The 15,782-nt window shown below is 41.4% G+C and overlaps 1 protein-coding gene across 2 annotated transcripts in view; it reads left to right on the top strand.

The window, feature by feature from the left end:
- Positions 1-14,322, top strand: part of nr2f5 (nuclear receptor subfamily 2, group F, member 5) — a 69,718-nt gene extending 55,396 nt beyond the window's left edge. For both annotated transcript variants that reach the window (XM_055013774.1, XM_023286226.3), the window contains exons 2-4: positions 2,435-2,715; positions 6,223-6,469; positions 12,114-14,322. In XM_055013774.1, coding sequence (XP_054869749.1) covers positions 2,435-2,715; positions 6,223-6,469; positions 12,114-12,433 — 848 coding nt within the window. In that variant the 3' untranslated portion in view covers positions 12,434-14,322. The remainder of the gene's footprint in view (positions 1-2,434; positions 2,716-6,222; positions 6,470-12,113) is intronic.
- The last annotated feature ends 1,460 nt before the right edge of the window (positions 14,323-15,782 follow it).

The raw sequence follows: 15,782 nt of genomic DNA, 5'->3' as shown, positions 1-15,782 counted from the left end.
AGAAAAATTTAGAGGATTACAAATGGTATATAAATTAATGACGCTATGTGTTGTTCAAATATCATATTTTGTTGTCTTAACTCTCACAAACCTACATTGACAAAAAAACAGCATTCTATGATTTCGCTGTCTTTCACTTTACACTTAAAGTACCTTAGAGTAAAAAAAAAAAATGGACATTTGGCATTGCTGGATTCAAAAAGTAGCACAAATTTTCTTGCATTACTTTTGTATTTTGCACAACAACACTCTAAACTCACACCATCCAAAGCATAATGGCCTCTAATTTGGGTCGTGCAGCATTTTGACAAAAAATTAAGATTTCAAATAGTATATAAATTATTTGTCCTGAAACATCTTTTTTTTTTATTTTCCAAAGCTCCTCAGTTTTCACTGCCTTCAAATGCTGACCAGTGCTGGTTTTATGTAAATCCACATTTTCTGAGACTCAAAGAGAAAACTTTCAGAGTTTGCTTTCTGGCTACACCTCATTCATGCCTATCGTCAAACTGGACCAAAAGCTACTAAACATTTTATTTTGGGTGTTTTTACTCCAAAGAAGGGGGAGTCGAAGAAGTTAATCATGATTTCAAATGTTTTTTAAACGGCACAGCAAATGATCCGATGCATTGTTTTTAAGGGCAGCTTCAAATATCATATATTGTTGTGTTATTTACAAATTTTTTGGGTCTTTCACAAACTAGCATTGACATGAAATCTCTGTCTGAAAGCAACAGCACTTCACACGCAAAGCACTTCAGAGCACCTGAAGTGACTGAAATATATTTCACCAGGAAATCTTAGTGGAAATCGCAGCATTTTGCTCTTGGTGAACTTTTGCCTCTGCTTTTCCGTCCTTTGTGAAATTCAACAAAGACAGGCACATGCGGCTAATCTGACAGCCGTCCTTTAGTAAAGCAAAAGGAGAGAACGAGGAACATCCCATTGTGCAACGTTGTCTTTGTGACAGGCAACACCTCTCCACAGTTCAGTCTAGCGAGACTGCGCTGTTTTGCTAAAGGAGACCACATTCTTTTCCAGGAACACGGGTTGACACAAGTTCACAGGGAAAACTAGTACTTTGAGGTCAACACCTTTTGTGCAGAGGTATTTTTTCCTGCACAGAGGATGGCCGAAAATTAAAGGCATTTTTAAAACGCTCTTGAGTGATTTGACCTCTCGGTTTTCAGATGCGTTCAATTGACACAGCTGCTGTGTGTGAGGTGACAGGTGATGGAGAGCTGAAAAGCATTTTCCAAACCCCTCCTTCTCCCTTCTCTTTCGCCCCTCTCCCAACCTCCACCTGTCTCTTTATGTAAACCACGGCTCGCTATCTGCAGCCTCATCTCAGGCTATATTCAAACATATTGAACTCGCCGCCTCCCTCCACTCTTCCCTCAGCCCTCGCTTTGCCCTCAATCTCGCTTTTCGCAACTTATCACCTTTCACTCTCTCCTACTCCACCTTATCTCACCGTTTCAGCCTTTTAACCTCATTCTTTCCCCACACGTGGCCCCTCTTTGCATTTTCATTGCCTCTCTCCTCTCACTCCCCTCTCTCTCCCACTTGCTCTGTGTAACAGTAGATGGAGTTATTAGTCAGACAGTGGGGATGACTGAACAGGTGTTTTCCAAATGGGCCTTTGAGCAGTCGCCGCATCATCATCGCTCCACAGCCAGGGGGTGGTGTGTGTGTGTGTGTGTGTGTGTGTGTGTGTGTGTGTGTGTGTGTGTGTGTGTGTGTGTGTGTGTGTGTGTGTGTGTGTGTGTGTGTGTGTGTGTGTGTGTGTGTGTGTGTGTGTGTGTGTGTGTGTGTGTGTGTGTGTGTGTGTGTGAGAGATTGTGTGTGTTCAGAGCGTGGCCTCTGCGTGCCCTTTTTGCCTCAGGCTAAGCCATTTGCCAGTACAGGGGCTGGGTGGTGGTGGTGGGGGGGTGTTACCGTATGTATTCATGTGTGGTGCGTGCATGCATGTGCGGGTGCATAACATATGTAGGTGTGAAGAAGTGTTATATCTTTACCAGCTGCTGCTTGTCATTACTCATTGATGCACAACAGCAGCAGAGAATGGCCTTGGCCTGGCCACTTTCCATCGCTCCACCGAGAAGGCGGGCGCTGACATATTTAGGAGTCGGAGAAATGTTGCGTCGCTACGCTTTTCGCCCCTTCGACCCCATTCTGCAGACCCCCATCCGGCACATTTGACATGCCCAATTTGCTTCTTTCTTTTCTGTCTTCGTCTCCTCTGTTGCTCCAGCAGGCTTTAGGACTCACTTTATTTTGCACATAGACTGTGCAGGGCCCCTTTGACTGTGGTAGTATTGGAGTACAGTTATAATGGGTTTTATTTATAGTCTGTTTAAAAGTCATAAATTCATCCATGAAACATTTAAATATATGCAGCAGAATTCTGACCCTTATCTGTCTTTTCAAACAGCTGTACAACGAGGACGTACATCTAACTCCCAGAGCAGCCCAGGACAGTACCTGACCAACGGTACCGACCTGTACAACAGCCAGCCCTACCTGTCCGGCTTCATCTCCCTGCTGCTGCGTGCCGAGCCCTACCCAACGTCTCGCTACGGGGCTCAGTGCATGCAAGGAAACAACCTTATGGGCATCGAGAACATCTGCGAGCTGGCGGCCAGGCTGCTGTTCAGTGCTGTTGAGTGGGCCAAGAACATCCCCTTCTTCCCCGATCTGCAGCTCATGGATCAGGTGAGTTGGCCGCCATGTTGTTTCAAAGTTGGTTCAACTTGTGAAACTAGAAGATCTGGTTTCCACGGGTGAAAGAGCCACTACAGGGTCATGTCATTACATCACTACGTACGTCTGTTCAAAGACCAGATTTTTTATTGAAGCTTTCTCCAGTTTATGCTGAACTGTAGACCACCATGCAAGGAGATTGTTTGTCTCTCCCACAGACCACTGCCTCAAAGCCGATCATTATTCATCTCATTTCTCTGCTGTTAGATGTTTTAAAGAGCCCATACCCCGAGTCCACGCCAAAGTGAATTTTTCTCACCAACAAAAAACGCTGCTCCTTACCTGTCTGAAATGCCCCTTTTGAAGTCCGAGCTTGTGGTCCGTTACTTATCTCTGTCACCACGTAACACATTTGCATAATGCCTGCCTAGCAGCTAGTTTGTCACACAAACAAAGAAGTAGCAGCATCCTCATAGCCTGCTATTGTTTCCTCTGCTAGAGCTGTATCCTATACTAGCATTACCACGCTTTTGACCAATCAGAACAGACTGAATGTTTTAAGGGAGAGGAAGGGGGCATAAGGAAACAGAAAACGGAGTGCTTCAGTGAGAGGATGAGAAGGAGTGCTTCACCAATGGACAGTATGAGAATAATAATGTGTTTGAACATAAAAGCATTCACACATGTTCTCATAGACCCAAAAAATTAAATTATAAAATTGTAAATGTGCACAATATGTGCTCTTTAATATCAGCTGCTAACCTTTATGAATGCTGTTACATACAGCAGTCAGGGTGAACGCTGCTCTATGCACTGGCATCTGAAAAGGTGTTATTAAGTGCCTACTGCCGATATTAAACCATCAAGTGGCAAGGAAATGAGACAATTAATGACCTTATTAGCTTTCCACACATTCCTGATGTAATTTTACATCCACGCTGAAGCTCTGGTTTTTCTTCTTCTACTTTGGATTAGGCAGACTAGCTGTGCTTTAGTCAAGCCTAATCCAGCCCCTGATGGAAATCAGCTATTCACATGTAGCAGTTCTACTAATGTTTTATTTTTTTTTTAAATTTTACTCTAATGTTCAAAGAACTTTTTATCATACTATTTGTCATTTCAAATAGTGCTCCTCTAAAGTTAAAAGTTCACTGAGACAGTGTTTTACCTGCAACATTCAAAGGATGTTTGTGGGATGTTGTCAGGGTCACAGATTATGTTACATGACAACAAAGGAAGAATGTTGTCAAAAATGTTTTCAAGATGTTATCAACGCCTCAGATTATGTTTTTTTTTAATCAAAGGTTCCTGTAATGTGATATATTAACATAGAGAAAAAATGATGTCTGCAATATTCCAGGGATGTTTTTGGGGATGTTGTGCAGCTAATGCATTGGAAAAAGTTTTTCTTTAAAACAATACTGCAGTGTTACACTACATTACACAATAACAAAGGAGGAAATTTCTCAGTGCTACATTTGGCAAACATTTTAAGAATGTTATGAATAATTTTCCTGAGATAATGTTATCCTACTTTAAAGAAGGAAATTCTGCAAACTCAAAAAACAAAACAAACCACAAAGCTTCTAAAACATTACCAGAACTTTGCAGAACCTTCTCAGAACTTTTTAGAATGGAAAATATCAACAACAAAAAATTCTAGCTGGATTGGATTTAGACCAGTACAGAGTAACTGAGTCAAGATTAAATGCTTCTGAGAAAAAGGTTACTTTTTATGCTTCATGCTATGCTAACTAGCCTCTAGCTATAGCGTTTTATGTACAAATATGCATAGTGTCATAGTTCCAAAATTTGACATTATTACTTTAATAAAAACCTGCACAGGAAAACATCACTGAAAAGGATTCAAAGCCTTGAAATAATTCAGTTTTACTGTTCAGTCGAATCAAAGCCAAAAGAAAGCTGTAATCCACTACACGACTACAATTTCATAAGGGAACATAAATTCTTTATGACATCTCATCAAAAGCAGCAAAGAATTGAGCCACAAAACAGTTGAAAATGCTTTATTTTTATTTTCTTGTTTTGGTAATTGTCACTTAGTGGCATATAGAAAGAAATCTGTGTACTTATTGTTCAGTGAAGGCAGAAATATGACCTGATAGCCCTGACATCAATCCTGCACATGTAGATTTACACCAGCTGTAAAGTCTTGGCACAGAGTAATCGCCTGACCTATAAATATTCACATGCACCTTTGGCAGACACAGTCATCGCAAATATGTCATGCTATAGCTGCACCACATCATTAATATATCATTAATGTCAAGTCAACATGTAGTATATATCTGTCCTTTCCCTCTCAGTGAGCACTTTTCCAACATGTTATCAAAAGGCTCCATTCCTCTTCTCTGTAAAGTAAAAATATTTCTGACCCGGTTTAGTGTTTTGAAATTGTGGTCACCTCTGGAAAACTCCTTTTCCATAAGGTTTTTATATTATGCTGTCAAGCCATTTGTACAGATTACAGTGTGTTTTTTTTTTTTTTTTTTACATTTTCTTTTTCTTTTTAAATGTATCTGCCTTTATATAGAGATTCACTGAAATGTCATTTACATCTGGAACAGAAACTCTTAGCCTGCATATCTGTTATCTGGATATCCACTGGCTACACTTAAAGCCCTGAAACCTTGGCTGCTGCCCTCGGAGTCTAAGTTATCAGACAGTAGACAATTGGATCCCAGATGGTTTTACTGTAACTAGAATGCACATGAAGTGCTCAAATCTAGAACGATTCTCAAAAGAATTGTTACACAATTAATTCTTCATTTTCATCAGACACGTTTTATCTTCATTATATTCTTATTCATATTTGAAAGCAAAAATCTCAACTCCAGATTTGTCAACTACAGATGATTTAAATAGTGCATATATGGCTTTTAGGGGGTTCTCACCCTGTTATATAGTTGCTCTTTTGTTCATGTTGAAGGTCTGCAAAAAGCTCAAAGTCCACACTGAAGGTAGTATTTCTGCTCCTTATCTGCCTGAAACACCTTATTTGAACTTCAGGCTTTCCCTCCGTCACTTATCTACCTCACAGTGTAACACATTTGCATATCAGCTGCAGGCAGGAGCTAGTTTGGCCCTGAAACAAAGAATGAGCAGCTTCCTCACAGTCCACTATTATTACCTCCATAAATCCACTGCTGCTAGAGCTACATCCCTACACTCAGAGATCTCCGCTTACAGAGTATAACCAACATTACTTCACTTTTGTTGACCAATCAGAGCAGACTGGGCTTTTTGGAGGGATCCTTCAAAGATACAGGAGCTAAAACAGAGCGTTTTATAAGAGAAACAATGTGTGTTTTTGAATATGAAAGCATGTAAACACATTCTAGTAGACCACAAAAAATATAATGACAAATTTGTAAATGCTTATAATATGAGCTCTTTAAGTGTGATTTTAATTTTTTGAGATGCTCTGCCAGAAAAAAGACATGCAAACCATCATGGAGGAGGTTCTGTAATAATCACTCTCGACTTCCTGTGTTGTAGGTGGCGCTGCTCCGCATGTCATGGAGCGAGCTGTTCGTCCTCAACGCTGCCCAGTGCTCCATGCCGCTTCACGTGGCCCCTCTGTTGGCGGCGGCCGGCCTGCACGCCTCACCCATGTCAGCAGAGCGTGTGGTAGCCTTCATGGACCACATCCGGGTCTTCCAAGAGCAGGTGGAGAAGCTGAAGGCCCTGCAGGTAGACACGGCTGAATATTCCTGCCTCAAGTCCATCGTGCTCTTCACATCAGGTGAGTTTGAATGTAACAAACGGAGGAAAGACTATGAAATGTTGTCTTGTTTCTGGAATCTGACATTGGAGCAGGATTCTGATGAAGGAAATGAGAAATTCATCACCCAGATATGTAAAATCTGATCATTATTGTTTTAAATTTTGATGTAACCTGTTCAAATACCATTTGTATTGTTTCAAGGCAGAACAGACGGATCCATCCACATTCAGAGACTGTATGTTTGATGAGTTCACGGGTCTATAATGTATTAGGACAAACTCGTCATAACAAGAAAAAACTGGGTTACTGAGAAGATATGCAAAGACAGATCTTGCGTCGCAGGACAGGCAGCTCGGCAAAATGAAGTGTGACAAATCAAAATCACAGATTCTATATCAGAAATAAGCAATGCACTTTTAGAGAAGTCCATGAGGAGACTCAGGTGTTAATTCGTCACTGCTGAGAGTAGTAAACAGGAACTATGTCAGGCCTTTCATTAGTTTTGTTCCCTACACCTGCTTAGTGAGGATTACGGGCAGATTCTGATGTCAACCAAAACACCACCTCTCTCCTGTGAGTAACTTTACTATTGCTTGGGCTGAATGGCAGGAATTACCAGGCGGCTAAGCTGACTACTACTGGCAAAAGAACATTCTGTAAATTGGTTTAGCCATGTCAACAGGAACACTTAATCACAAGGTATCGTGTAAACAACTTAACCTGAATCAGAGGAGTGGTCAGTAGGTTATTCTGTACATTTAAACATAGTAAAGGCACCTGATAATAATAAAAATTGTTATTTAGCCACACAGAAAGATACAACCAGTTACCTCTATAATAAATAATACATGTGAACAGATGTCAGTTGTTTGTTAATTATTTATCATAAACAATATCTCTGTTTATCCATTACTTATACCAGCAGTAGGTTCAGTTCCAGAGCTTTTTTGCTGTCAGGCAACGGTGCTAAAATATAATTTTATATTAACAACATATTGCTGATATAGATTAATTTAAACTGTAACTGAATACTGTGTTGCTGTTGCTCAAACTATTCAAACCCAATCAGACAGTTGGTAATATGAGTTTTAAGATAGATTCAGGGTCAGAGTTAATTGATTCAAAGAATAACTCGCTTCAGTTTGTTGCAAAATAAGCAATTTTCACTTGTTTTTTGAGGAATGAATCAGATTAACATAAAGGCCACAGCAGCACCAGGTAATACATGTACAGTGACAGATTGATTGGAAGTATTGATCCACCTGACTGATCAATAATCATCTCTTGTTCACAAAAATTAAGATCCTTTTGATGTCTTTCTCTAATCATCGATTAAGCCCCTGAATGAAAGTTGCATATTTAGGCATAAAAACTAATCCCTTCTGTCTGTGACGTTGCCAGCTCTCACTCTACTCACATCTCTGCTGCTCGCTGCAGCTCAAGCACACCAGCAAACACTGTAAAACTACTCTACACTACACAATGGCAAGGTGTAAAATTCGAGTGATTTAGCCATATTGGTTGGAACTGAAAACCGATTTTGAAGAAGAGAATGACAGAAATTCTCACCCTGCAAGTTGACAGGATTGGTTCTTTAAACTTGCTATGTATGAAAGCCCAGAAGTCATCGGTACATTTGAGATTTAACGTGGAACTTCTCAGCCATGGTGTCAGCTGCTTGTAAGAAAAACACCATATTGACATAACAATGTTCAAACTTACATACGCAGATTACTATGAATTCATGCATTTTAAGTCATCGTTTCATGTCTTTTCGGTGCATAGAAGCATTTTTTCCGCCTAGCACTGCAGGACAAGTAAGGTACTTTAATTCATGCCAATTGCATACATGAACTTTTGAAAATCTGCTGGACAGCAAATGCACACCAGGACTGACTGTGACAAGAAAAGGTGAAGCACATTTACAAAACAGACACCTGTGTTTGAATCGCAAAGAGCCTGCGCTTAACCCACAACCTTTTCACCTCTGCTGAGCCTGACCGAGAGCTGACCTCTAATGCTGCAGCAGATATCGTCTCATTGGCTCCATATGTAAATGCTGCTGCTGCTACAGTCCTCCCGCTAGTCAGTCACGGTCTCTGCCCTCCATGAATTTCACTGTAATTTGATCTCTCTGTCATACTGTACAAGGCAGCTATTGACCCTATTTTAAACCTTTTTTTATGCAGTTAACATGCAACTTTTAACTTTATCTTTGTTTTAATTTCTGCCCATGTAGCAAACGGCTCACAAGGTTTTGTGGGACAGACGTAAATTATTCCTACTTTTACATTAGACCAAAAATATATATGGTTTAAGCAGAGACAAGTCTGCAGAGTTTAGTTTTAAATTTAATTTCATACTCAAAGAAATTAAACAATTCTTATTCTCGTCAGTACTCAATAACAAAGACAATGCCTTGCAAGAATAGATTCAACTACATTCTTCAAGGGTCTTGAGCCTCCCAACCTCACATTATGTGGCAATATGTCCTCCCCACGGAGCTTCAGACTCGACTAAATCAGTATATAATGACCTTATGTCTTGACAAAACCCCTGAGATGTGCATTGTTTTGATCCAGTTTATACACAAACCCTGTTGAGGTTTATCTCAACAGTCACCGGGCTCCAGTGCCAGCCAAAATACTGTCACATCTGGGATCCTTCACCAAGAGATCATGCTTTGTGACCCAGGGGGAAACGGATGGTGAAGACGCCAACACCGAGACGTCTCACTTCCGTATTTCTTCATTGCATTTTCCCATCTTTTTCTCTCTTGCACGGCTTGTCAGGTTCGCTCTGCATGCGCCTAACGTCTCCGCCGTGTTCTCCTCTGTGAATGTGGGTGGCTGTGGATCCACCTCTCCCTTCTCTTCCCTGCTTTCATCAGCCATCTCTCCTTCATGATCCCATCTATTATTGAAACCAGTTATCCACCCCTCCTCCCTGCGCTCCCCAAACCCCAAACTCCAAGCCGAGCCCAGGCCCCAGGACCCCTGCCCCCACCATAGGAGTTGAATTATGTATGGTGTGTTTCAGTGAGAAGGAGGATTCGCCATGACCTACATAACCCCTGTAGCCCTGAGCATCCCATGTGACTCCTCTGTATGGGCAGATGCACATGTGCACACATTGAAAAAAAATAAAAAAAACTGCACGTCTTGCCAAAAGACTCCTGAAGACAATGCATTTTGTGAAACACGCAGACTTGAGATGTGAATGTAATGGAGGCAGACACGTGCACACGAGACAGACCTGTTAATAAACCTGACTCCTGCAGACCTGGGAGGATGACCTAACAATCTCGGACAAACACCAATTGTCTCTCACCTCCCTCTGAGTCCCCTCCCTGCGCTCCCCCTGTGAAGCCCAGTCCCATCAAGCCACATCAGAGAGCAGGCATCTCAGCGCTGCCACCCCGATCCCTCACCCCCGCTGACCTGGTGTGTGCCCAGGGATCAGACAAAAGAACACGGTGCTTGGCGTGGTAGAGCGCCCACAGAGCTGTCGCTTCGGCACGCGAAGTGGTTTCAGTCGCACAGACAGCTTCACTAATCCCAACCAGCCAGTGACTGCCTTGTCACGCAGGACCCAAAATGGCGGCCTGACAAAAAACAAAAAAAAGTCCAGCTGCCCTCCAAGTGGATGGAAATACAGCCAAAGTGGGAGCAGTTATTCGCCCACAATGTTGAGAATAGCGGCCACTGGAGGTGGAGAGGGATTGACATGCTTGATTAAAATATGAGGTAAATGAAATTTTTTGTAGCGTGGAGCCGGGGCCCAGTAGGGCAGGGTTTACACAGGGGACAGATCAAAGTGTGAGATGACAAAGGGGACTTATGATGCAAGGTGACGGGTTAAAACACGGGCCAACGCTTTCAAACGAAAAGCTTGAGAATAAATTGCCCTCATCGAATACCTGTCTTCCAAACGTGGGTTCACTGAGGGGGCAGAGCCAAAGAGCACTCCCACTGGACGTACAGTATGTGGCGGCGTACAGTAAAATGGGTCTTTGTTTTGAGTTCACACATCTCTGACCTCCTTTGCTAAATCCCTCGCGCTCTCCCCTCCACACACCGGGTGCGAAAAGTATCGCGCACAGTGTTACACACTCTGTCGGTCGTGCGAGACTCCTGCCAAGGCGGGGGCCGGCAGAAGGGTAGATATGAGGAGGTGGGAGCCAGAACACGACCTCCAGCTGAGGGGGAAGCGAACGCTGTAGTGTGCTGTGAACACAGACCACAGGGGTGAAGCAGATAAGTATCTCTGCAGTGACAGCTTCGATTTTTTCAAGTTTGAGCAACAAATCTGTGACTTGAGGAATTTGAAAGGAAGAAAAAGCTCTCCGTTACATTTCATTGCTCCTCTGTATTGTGCGTCTTGCAAAAAAAAAAAGGGGTTTCTTTGATTACTTGACTGGTTAAAAATTCTATGCCAATCAGATTGTAAGTTATCAGTCTGATAAGTCCTGTAATTTTGACGGATGAATCAGATCAGTGGTCAAAAGTGTGTTAGTATTATTCAGTTAAGACTTTGAAGGAGTTATTAAGGCCTTTATTAGTTGGACTTGGTTGGTCCTGTCATCTAAGAACTACTCAGACTTCAGACTCTTCTCATCTGCATTACATCAAAGTAGAGGTCTGACTTTATGTTTTGGTTTTTTTTGTGTTGTAACATTTTATTCTTATTATTTGTCTTGTACAGCACTTGTACAAATCTTGTTGTTTTTTTAAATGCACATTAGAAAGATTTTTGACATCATGACGCAATTAACGCGAGACATCTGAAACAAAAAAGGCACGAGGAATAGTTATTTTTCCCCTGTACTGTGTTATCCGCCTCTAGGAAGCTTCACATTGCCTTGATGGAAAGAATTTTTATCCTGTCACTTTATTACAATTATGTTTGTAAAATTTATCTTGTACAAGTCATTGGAATTTAACCCTCTGAACTCCAAGTAGCTTCTGTGCATTTCTTTGCTCCTGCCACATTTTTCCTCACTATGAGCTCATTGAACCTCTATGGAAACAACACGACCATTGCTAGAAGGAGAGAGAACTAAAAAATATCCTTTGTGCTGTATGATGCAGCTTTTGTGTCAGAAATTATTGAAGAGAAAAAAAACAAACCTTTATTTCTTTGATTATATATTTTAGGAAAAATTGAAATTAGCATATATAACATTTTTCCAAGCGCTCACAGGTGTTCCTGAGAAAAAACATGGTGACTCAACATACTATTGATAATTTACAACATACTTCTTAAATTAGTCTCCATGCTCTCCTCTCTATTCTCTGTGAACACTGCCTGCAGTTCAGCTGAAAAGTACTGGCATTTTTGTCATCTGATGCAGTAATGGCATCATGGTTGGTGCAAATAGTTAACTTTTTCAAGTTTTTCAATGAAACATGCAAGATAAAGTGATAAAATTGTGACTTTGAGCTTAAATTTAGTTAACTGGGAAATCAAAAACCCAGTGATCCCTTCTATTTTTACAGGCAATTTTTTAAAGATAACATGCCTCTCAAATCTGCCACTGGGTTCAGAGGTTCTAACCTGACATTGAGAACATTATGTATTAGATTCTAGCTTGTGTGCTAATATTTTGAAGATGGATCCTTTTATAAATAACTCATCCTAATATTTTCTTCGTCTCCTCCAGATGCTATGGGTTTGTCAGATGTTGCCCATGTGGAGAGCATCCAGGAGAAGTCCCAGTGCGCCCTGGAGGAGTACGTCAGGAACCAGTATCCCAGCCAGCCGAACCGCTTCGGACGCCTCCTCCTCCGCCTGCCCTCGCTGCGCATCGTCTCCTCCCCGGTCATCGAGCAGCTGTTTTTCGTGCGCCTGGTGGGCAAGACGCCCATCGAGACGCTGCTCCGCGACATGCTGCTCTCAGGCTCCAGCTACAACTGGCCCTACATGCCCACCGTGCAGCGCGAGCGGCCCCTCTCCCTCCACTACAACGAGAACGGACCCTGAGCTGGAGACACTGATGAAGGAGAAGCTGTGGAGGGGGGCGGGGGAACAGTTCAGGTTGACCTGAGTACTCATCCATCCATCCTTCCTTCCCTTTATTGTTCTCAGCTTTCCCAGTGGAGGCGTCTCCCTCACCATTCCGCCCTAAAGACTGACAGCACGATAAGTCCCGGTTAAACACGGCAGCCAGTCGCACACCATTGCCGATGCAGAAAGTTGGCGGCCCATCAGCTAACGGCACGGTCTGCGTTTGAGATGTGGAATGAGATGGGCAGGTTGGTAGAATGGGTGATTGCGCAGTTCACCAGCAGGTCTGTTGGACTCACTTCAGATGTCAATCTCAAAAAAACCCAATGCAAACAGTCGCAGCAAACAAAATTACTTCTTGGTGCTACGCCGACACTCACACAGGCTGCGTACAAGCAATGGCGAATACTGAGCAAGGGCTTTGTTGTGGGACTCTACAGCCGAGAGCACAAGGCCCTTTGTATATTTACCAGTTTTTGAGAAGCAAACCAGAAGCCATTAAAAAAAAAAGACAAATGCCAAAATGTCTTGAACTTTTGCAGAGGACATGTTTTATTGTGTGTGTTTGTATTAGCACTGTTTATATGGAGAGAAAACTCATGATTGTGTCCATATGTACAGTATATCATGGATTCATAGGCATCTAAGGCATATTAGGGTTTATTGGGGAAAAAGCTCAGGTTCAGAGGGTGGGACAGACTGACAGACAGACAGACAGACAGACAGACATGCCAATACTAGAACAAAATGAAAGGCTCAGCAGATTTTACACTTATCAGCATTCTGTGCCAAAGCTGAAAGACGCATATTGTTTGGAATATTTTTGTGGTAGTGTTGGTGATGAAAAAAAATCAACGCTTGGTTTGTCTGTAGTTGTTTTGGGGTCTCAGGGGGAGAAAAATACAAATAAAAGCTTAGGCACTTGCATTGTAAAATAGTCAGAACCTACACTTACTCACACGTGTAAAATCACAGCACTGGTAGATTTGCTCTACTCTTCCCCCCAATGGATGGACCTGCATTTTTACTGATTCAAAAAGCTCATTATAACTCCCTCCATGATCTTATCACCAGAGTGACACAGGTCATCCTCGTTATTGTTTTTTTTTTTTTGTTTGTTTGTTTTTTTTCTAATGATTGTCAATATTGAACCTTTTAGACTTGGGGAGGGAGGGAAGGGAGGGAGGGGCATTTTACAAAAATAGCTGTACTTGCCTTAGAACAAAGATTTTGTCACTGAGCATTTATCTTATGACTGTGCCATAATCTCTCGTTACCTGTTATAACAGGTATTATGTCCTGTCAGGAGTGGAACTGAGCTCACGTGATGTAAGTCACTGAAAAGTGATGCAAATTGCAGACATTTTAATGCAATCAATAGACGACTTGCAAGAAGAGACATTTCTGCTCTAACATCATCAGCACTTCCAGTTTTGAAACCTCACGCGAGCTCTTTTCCAATTCCTGGTGATATTGTCGTGTAGGGAAAACCCCCTCAACTCATGTCATTTGAGCTTATCGTACCGGTACCATAGAATAATGTATCACTAACCTCTGAAAACCTCAGTCTATGTTACAATATTATCCCCGTTGGACTTATGACTGTGACTTAGCTTAGGACTATTTTAAGTTGTTTTTTTTTTTTTCTTCCCCTCTGTGGAAGCGAGTTTGTTTGTCTCACATTTCCAACATGGCATCAAGTATCAAGTATTGGTATTGGAAAAGCCACCTGGGACCTTAGAAAGCTGTCTGTTGGTAAATAAATTCACAGAAAGTTTCTATGAGTTTGTTTTTATCCCCTCTACTTTTTGTTTGGAAATATGGATTATCCAAGAATTAAAATAAAATTCTTTTGTTCACACTAAGTCTTCTGCTGTCTTTTACTGTCTTTTGAATAAACATGTTGAGCTGCAGGCACATACTGATCACTGGGAATTTGAGGAAATTTCCTAGTTCACTGTAAAAAATTGAATATTTTTAAAATGATATTTTTGGAACAATTGTATGTTATTTTACAAATTATTTCCCAGTTTCATTAAATTGCAGATAACTAGTAAAATCATAGAAAAAAAGTATTAACTTACAAGTTAACTGCAATTAAAACTGTAAAACTGCACGGCATCACTGTAGCTATGACAACAAGTGAACACTACATCAGCTGCCTGCTGACGATCACATGATTGCAATCCTACAAATCGACCGTTGCAGACTTATCAGGACTTGTTCGTCAGAAATGATGCAAGGAACAAGTGACTAAATTGTGGGGGTGTTTTCGAGTCCCATCAATTCCCACCATCCCTTACATATTTAGGTCACGCAATTCGGTATCCGTACATAACGTACGCATGCATAACACACGCCTGTGCTCAGCGCAAGGTCATTTTGTTTGTGGGTAAATCTATATTATATGGCTGCTTTCTATGGTGCTGCGCTCTCTGAGTGCTTTTCTTGTTTAAACATACTTTTTCTGGCACCCTTGATGCCAGAGTTTCATAGTGAGCCAGTCTTATGAGGGCTTTTTTCTTTTTCTCCCTGAACCCATCCTAATATACCCTATACACAGATATTAAACAGGTAGCTGTAGCTGCAGCAACATGGCTCCTAAATCCATAATAGCAGGTAGCAGCTGCTATCACAACTAAAAGTATCAAGAGTCAAAAGTATCAGCAGTCATTGCCGCAACATGGATAGAAAAATAAAATCTGCAAATAATAAGCAATTATGCTTATGTCTCTGCATTATTTTACCTGCTCTGTGCCCTAAATTATAACCAGTCCAGTTGTTTTTACCACTTAAAATGGCTTTAAAAGTTCAATTCAAAATTAAACACAAATAATAGCAAGTATTTTGCAATATTTTCAACAATTCTGATGACAAAAGCAACTATCAACATCAAATTAGGTGTCAGATGATCACTACATTAATTCAGCTTGGAAGTTTTGCTTTCTGTAAATACAAATATCATGAAGAAAACCATGGAAAGTAAATATTATTGCTTTACAGTTTATCACAAACAATAAAATTGAGCAGTGCGTATATGTGTGTGTGTGTGTGTGTGTGTGTGTGTGTGTGTGTGTGTGTGTGTGTGTGTGTGTGTGTGTGTGTGTGTGTGTGTGTTATGTTTTTTTAAATATTTTTTGTTAATCAACAGACATGTGAGCTTGAATTTGTTGCACCAACTTCCTGGGCTGCTTTTTGTTGCTGTGCTGCCTCTGTGCTAGAAGCTCCCTCCTTTACAGGCTGATTGGCAGTGGGCGGGGCTAGTGCATTAAACCAGTGGCTCAGGTGTGATGAAGGTCTGTTCACACCTGAACCTCATCACAAG

Source organism: Amphiprion ocellaris, chromosome 9, assembly GCF_022539595.1.
Source record: "Amphiprion ocellaris isolate individual 3 ecotype Okinawa chromosome 9, ASM2253959v1, whole genome shotgun sequence".
NCBI classification, from domain to species: domain Eukaryota; kingdom Metazoa; phylum Chordata; class Actinopteri; family Pomacentridae; genus Amphiprion; species Amphiprion ocellaris.
The sequence above is the reverse complement of the archived record's forward strand: the minus strand, read 5'-3'. Positions and strand labels throughout refer to the sequence as shown.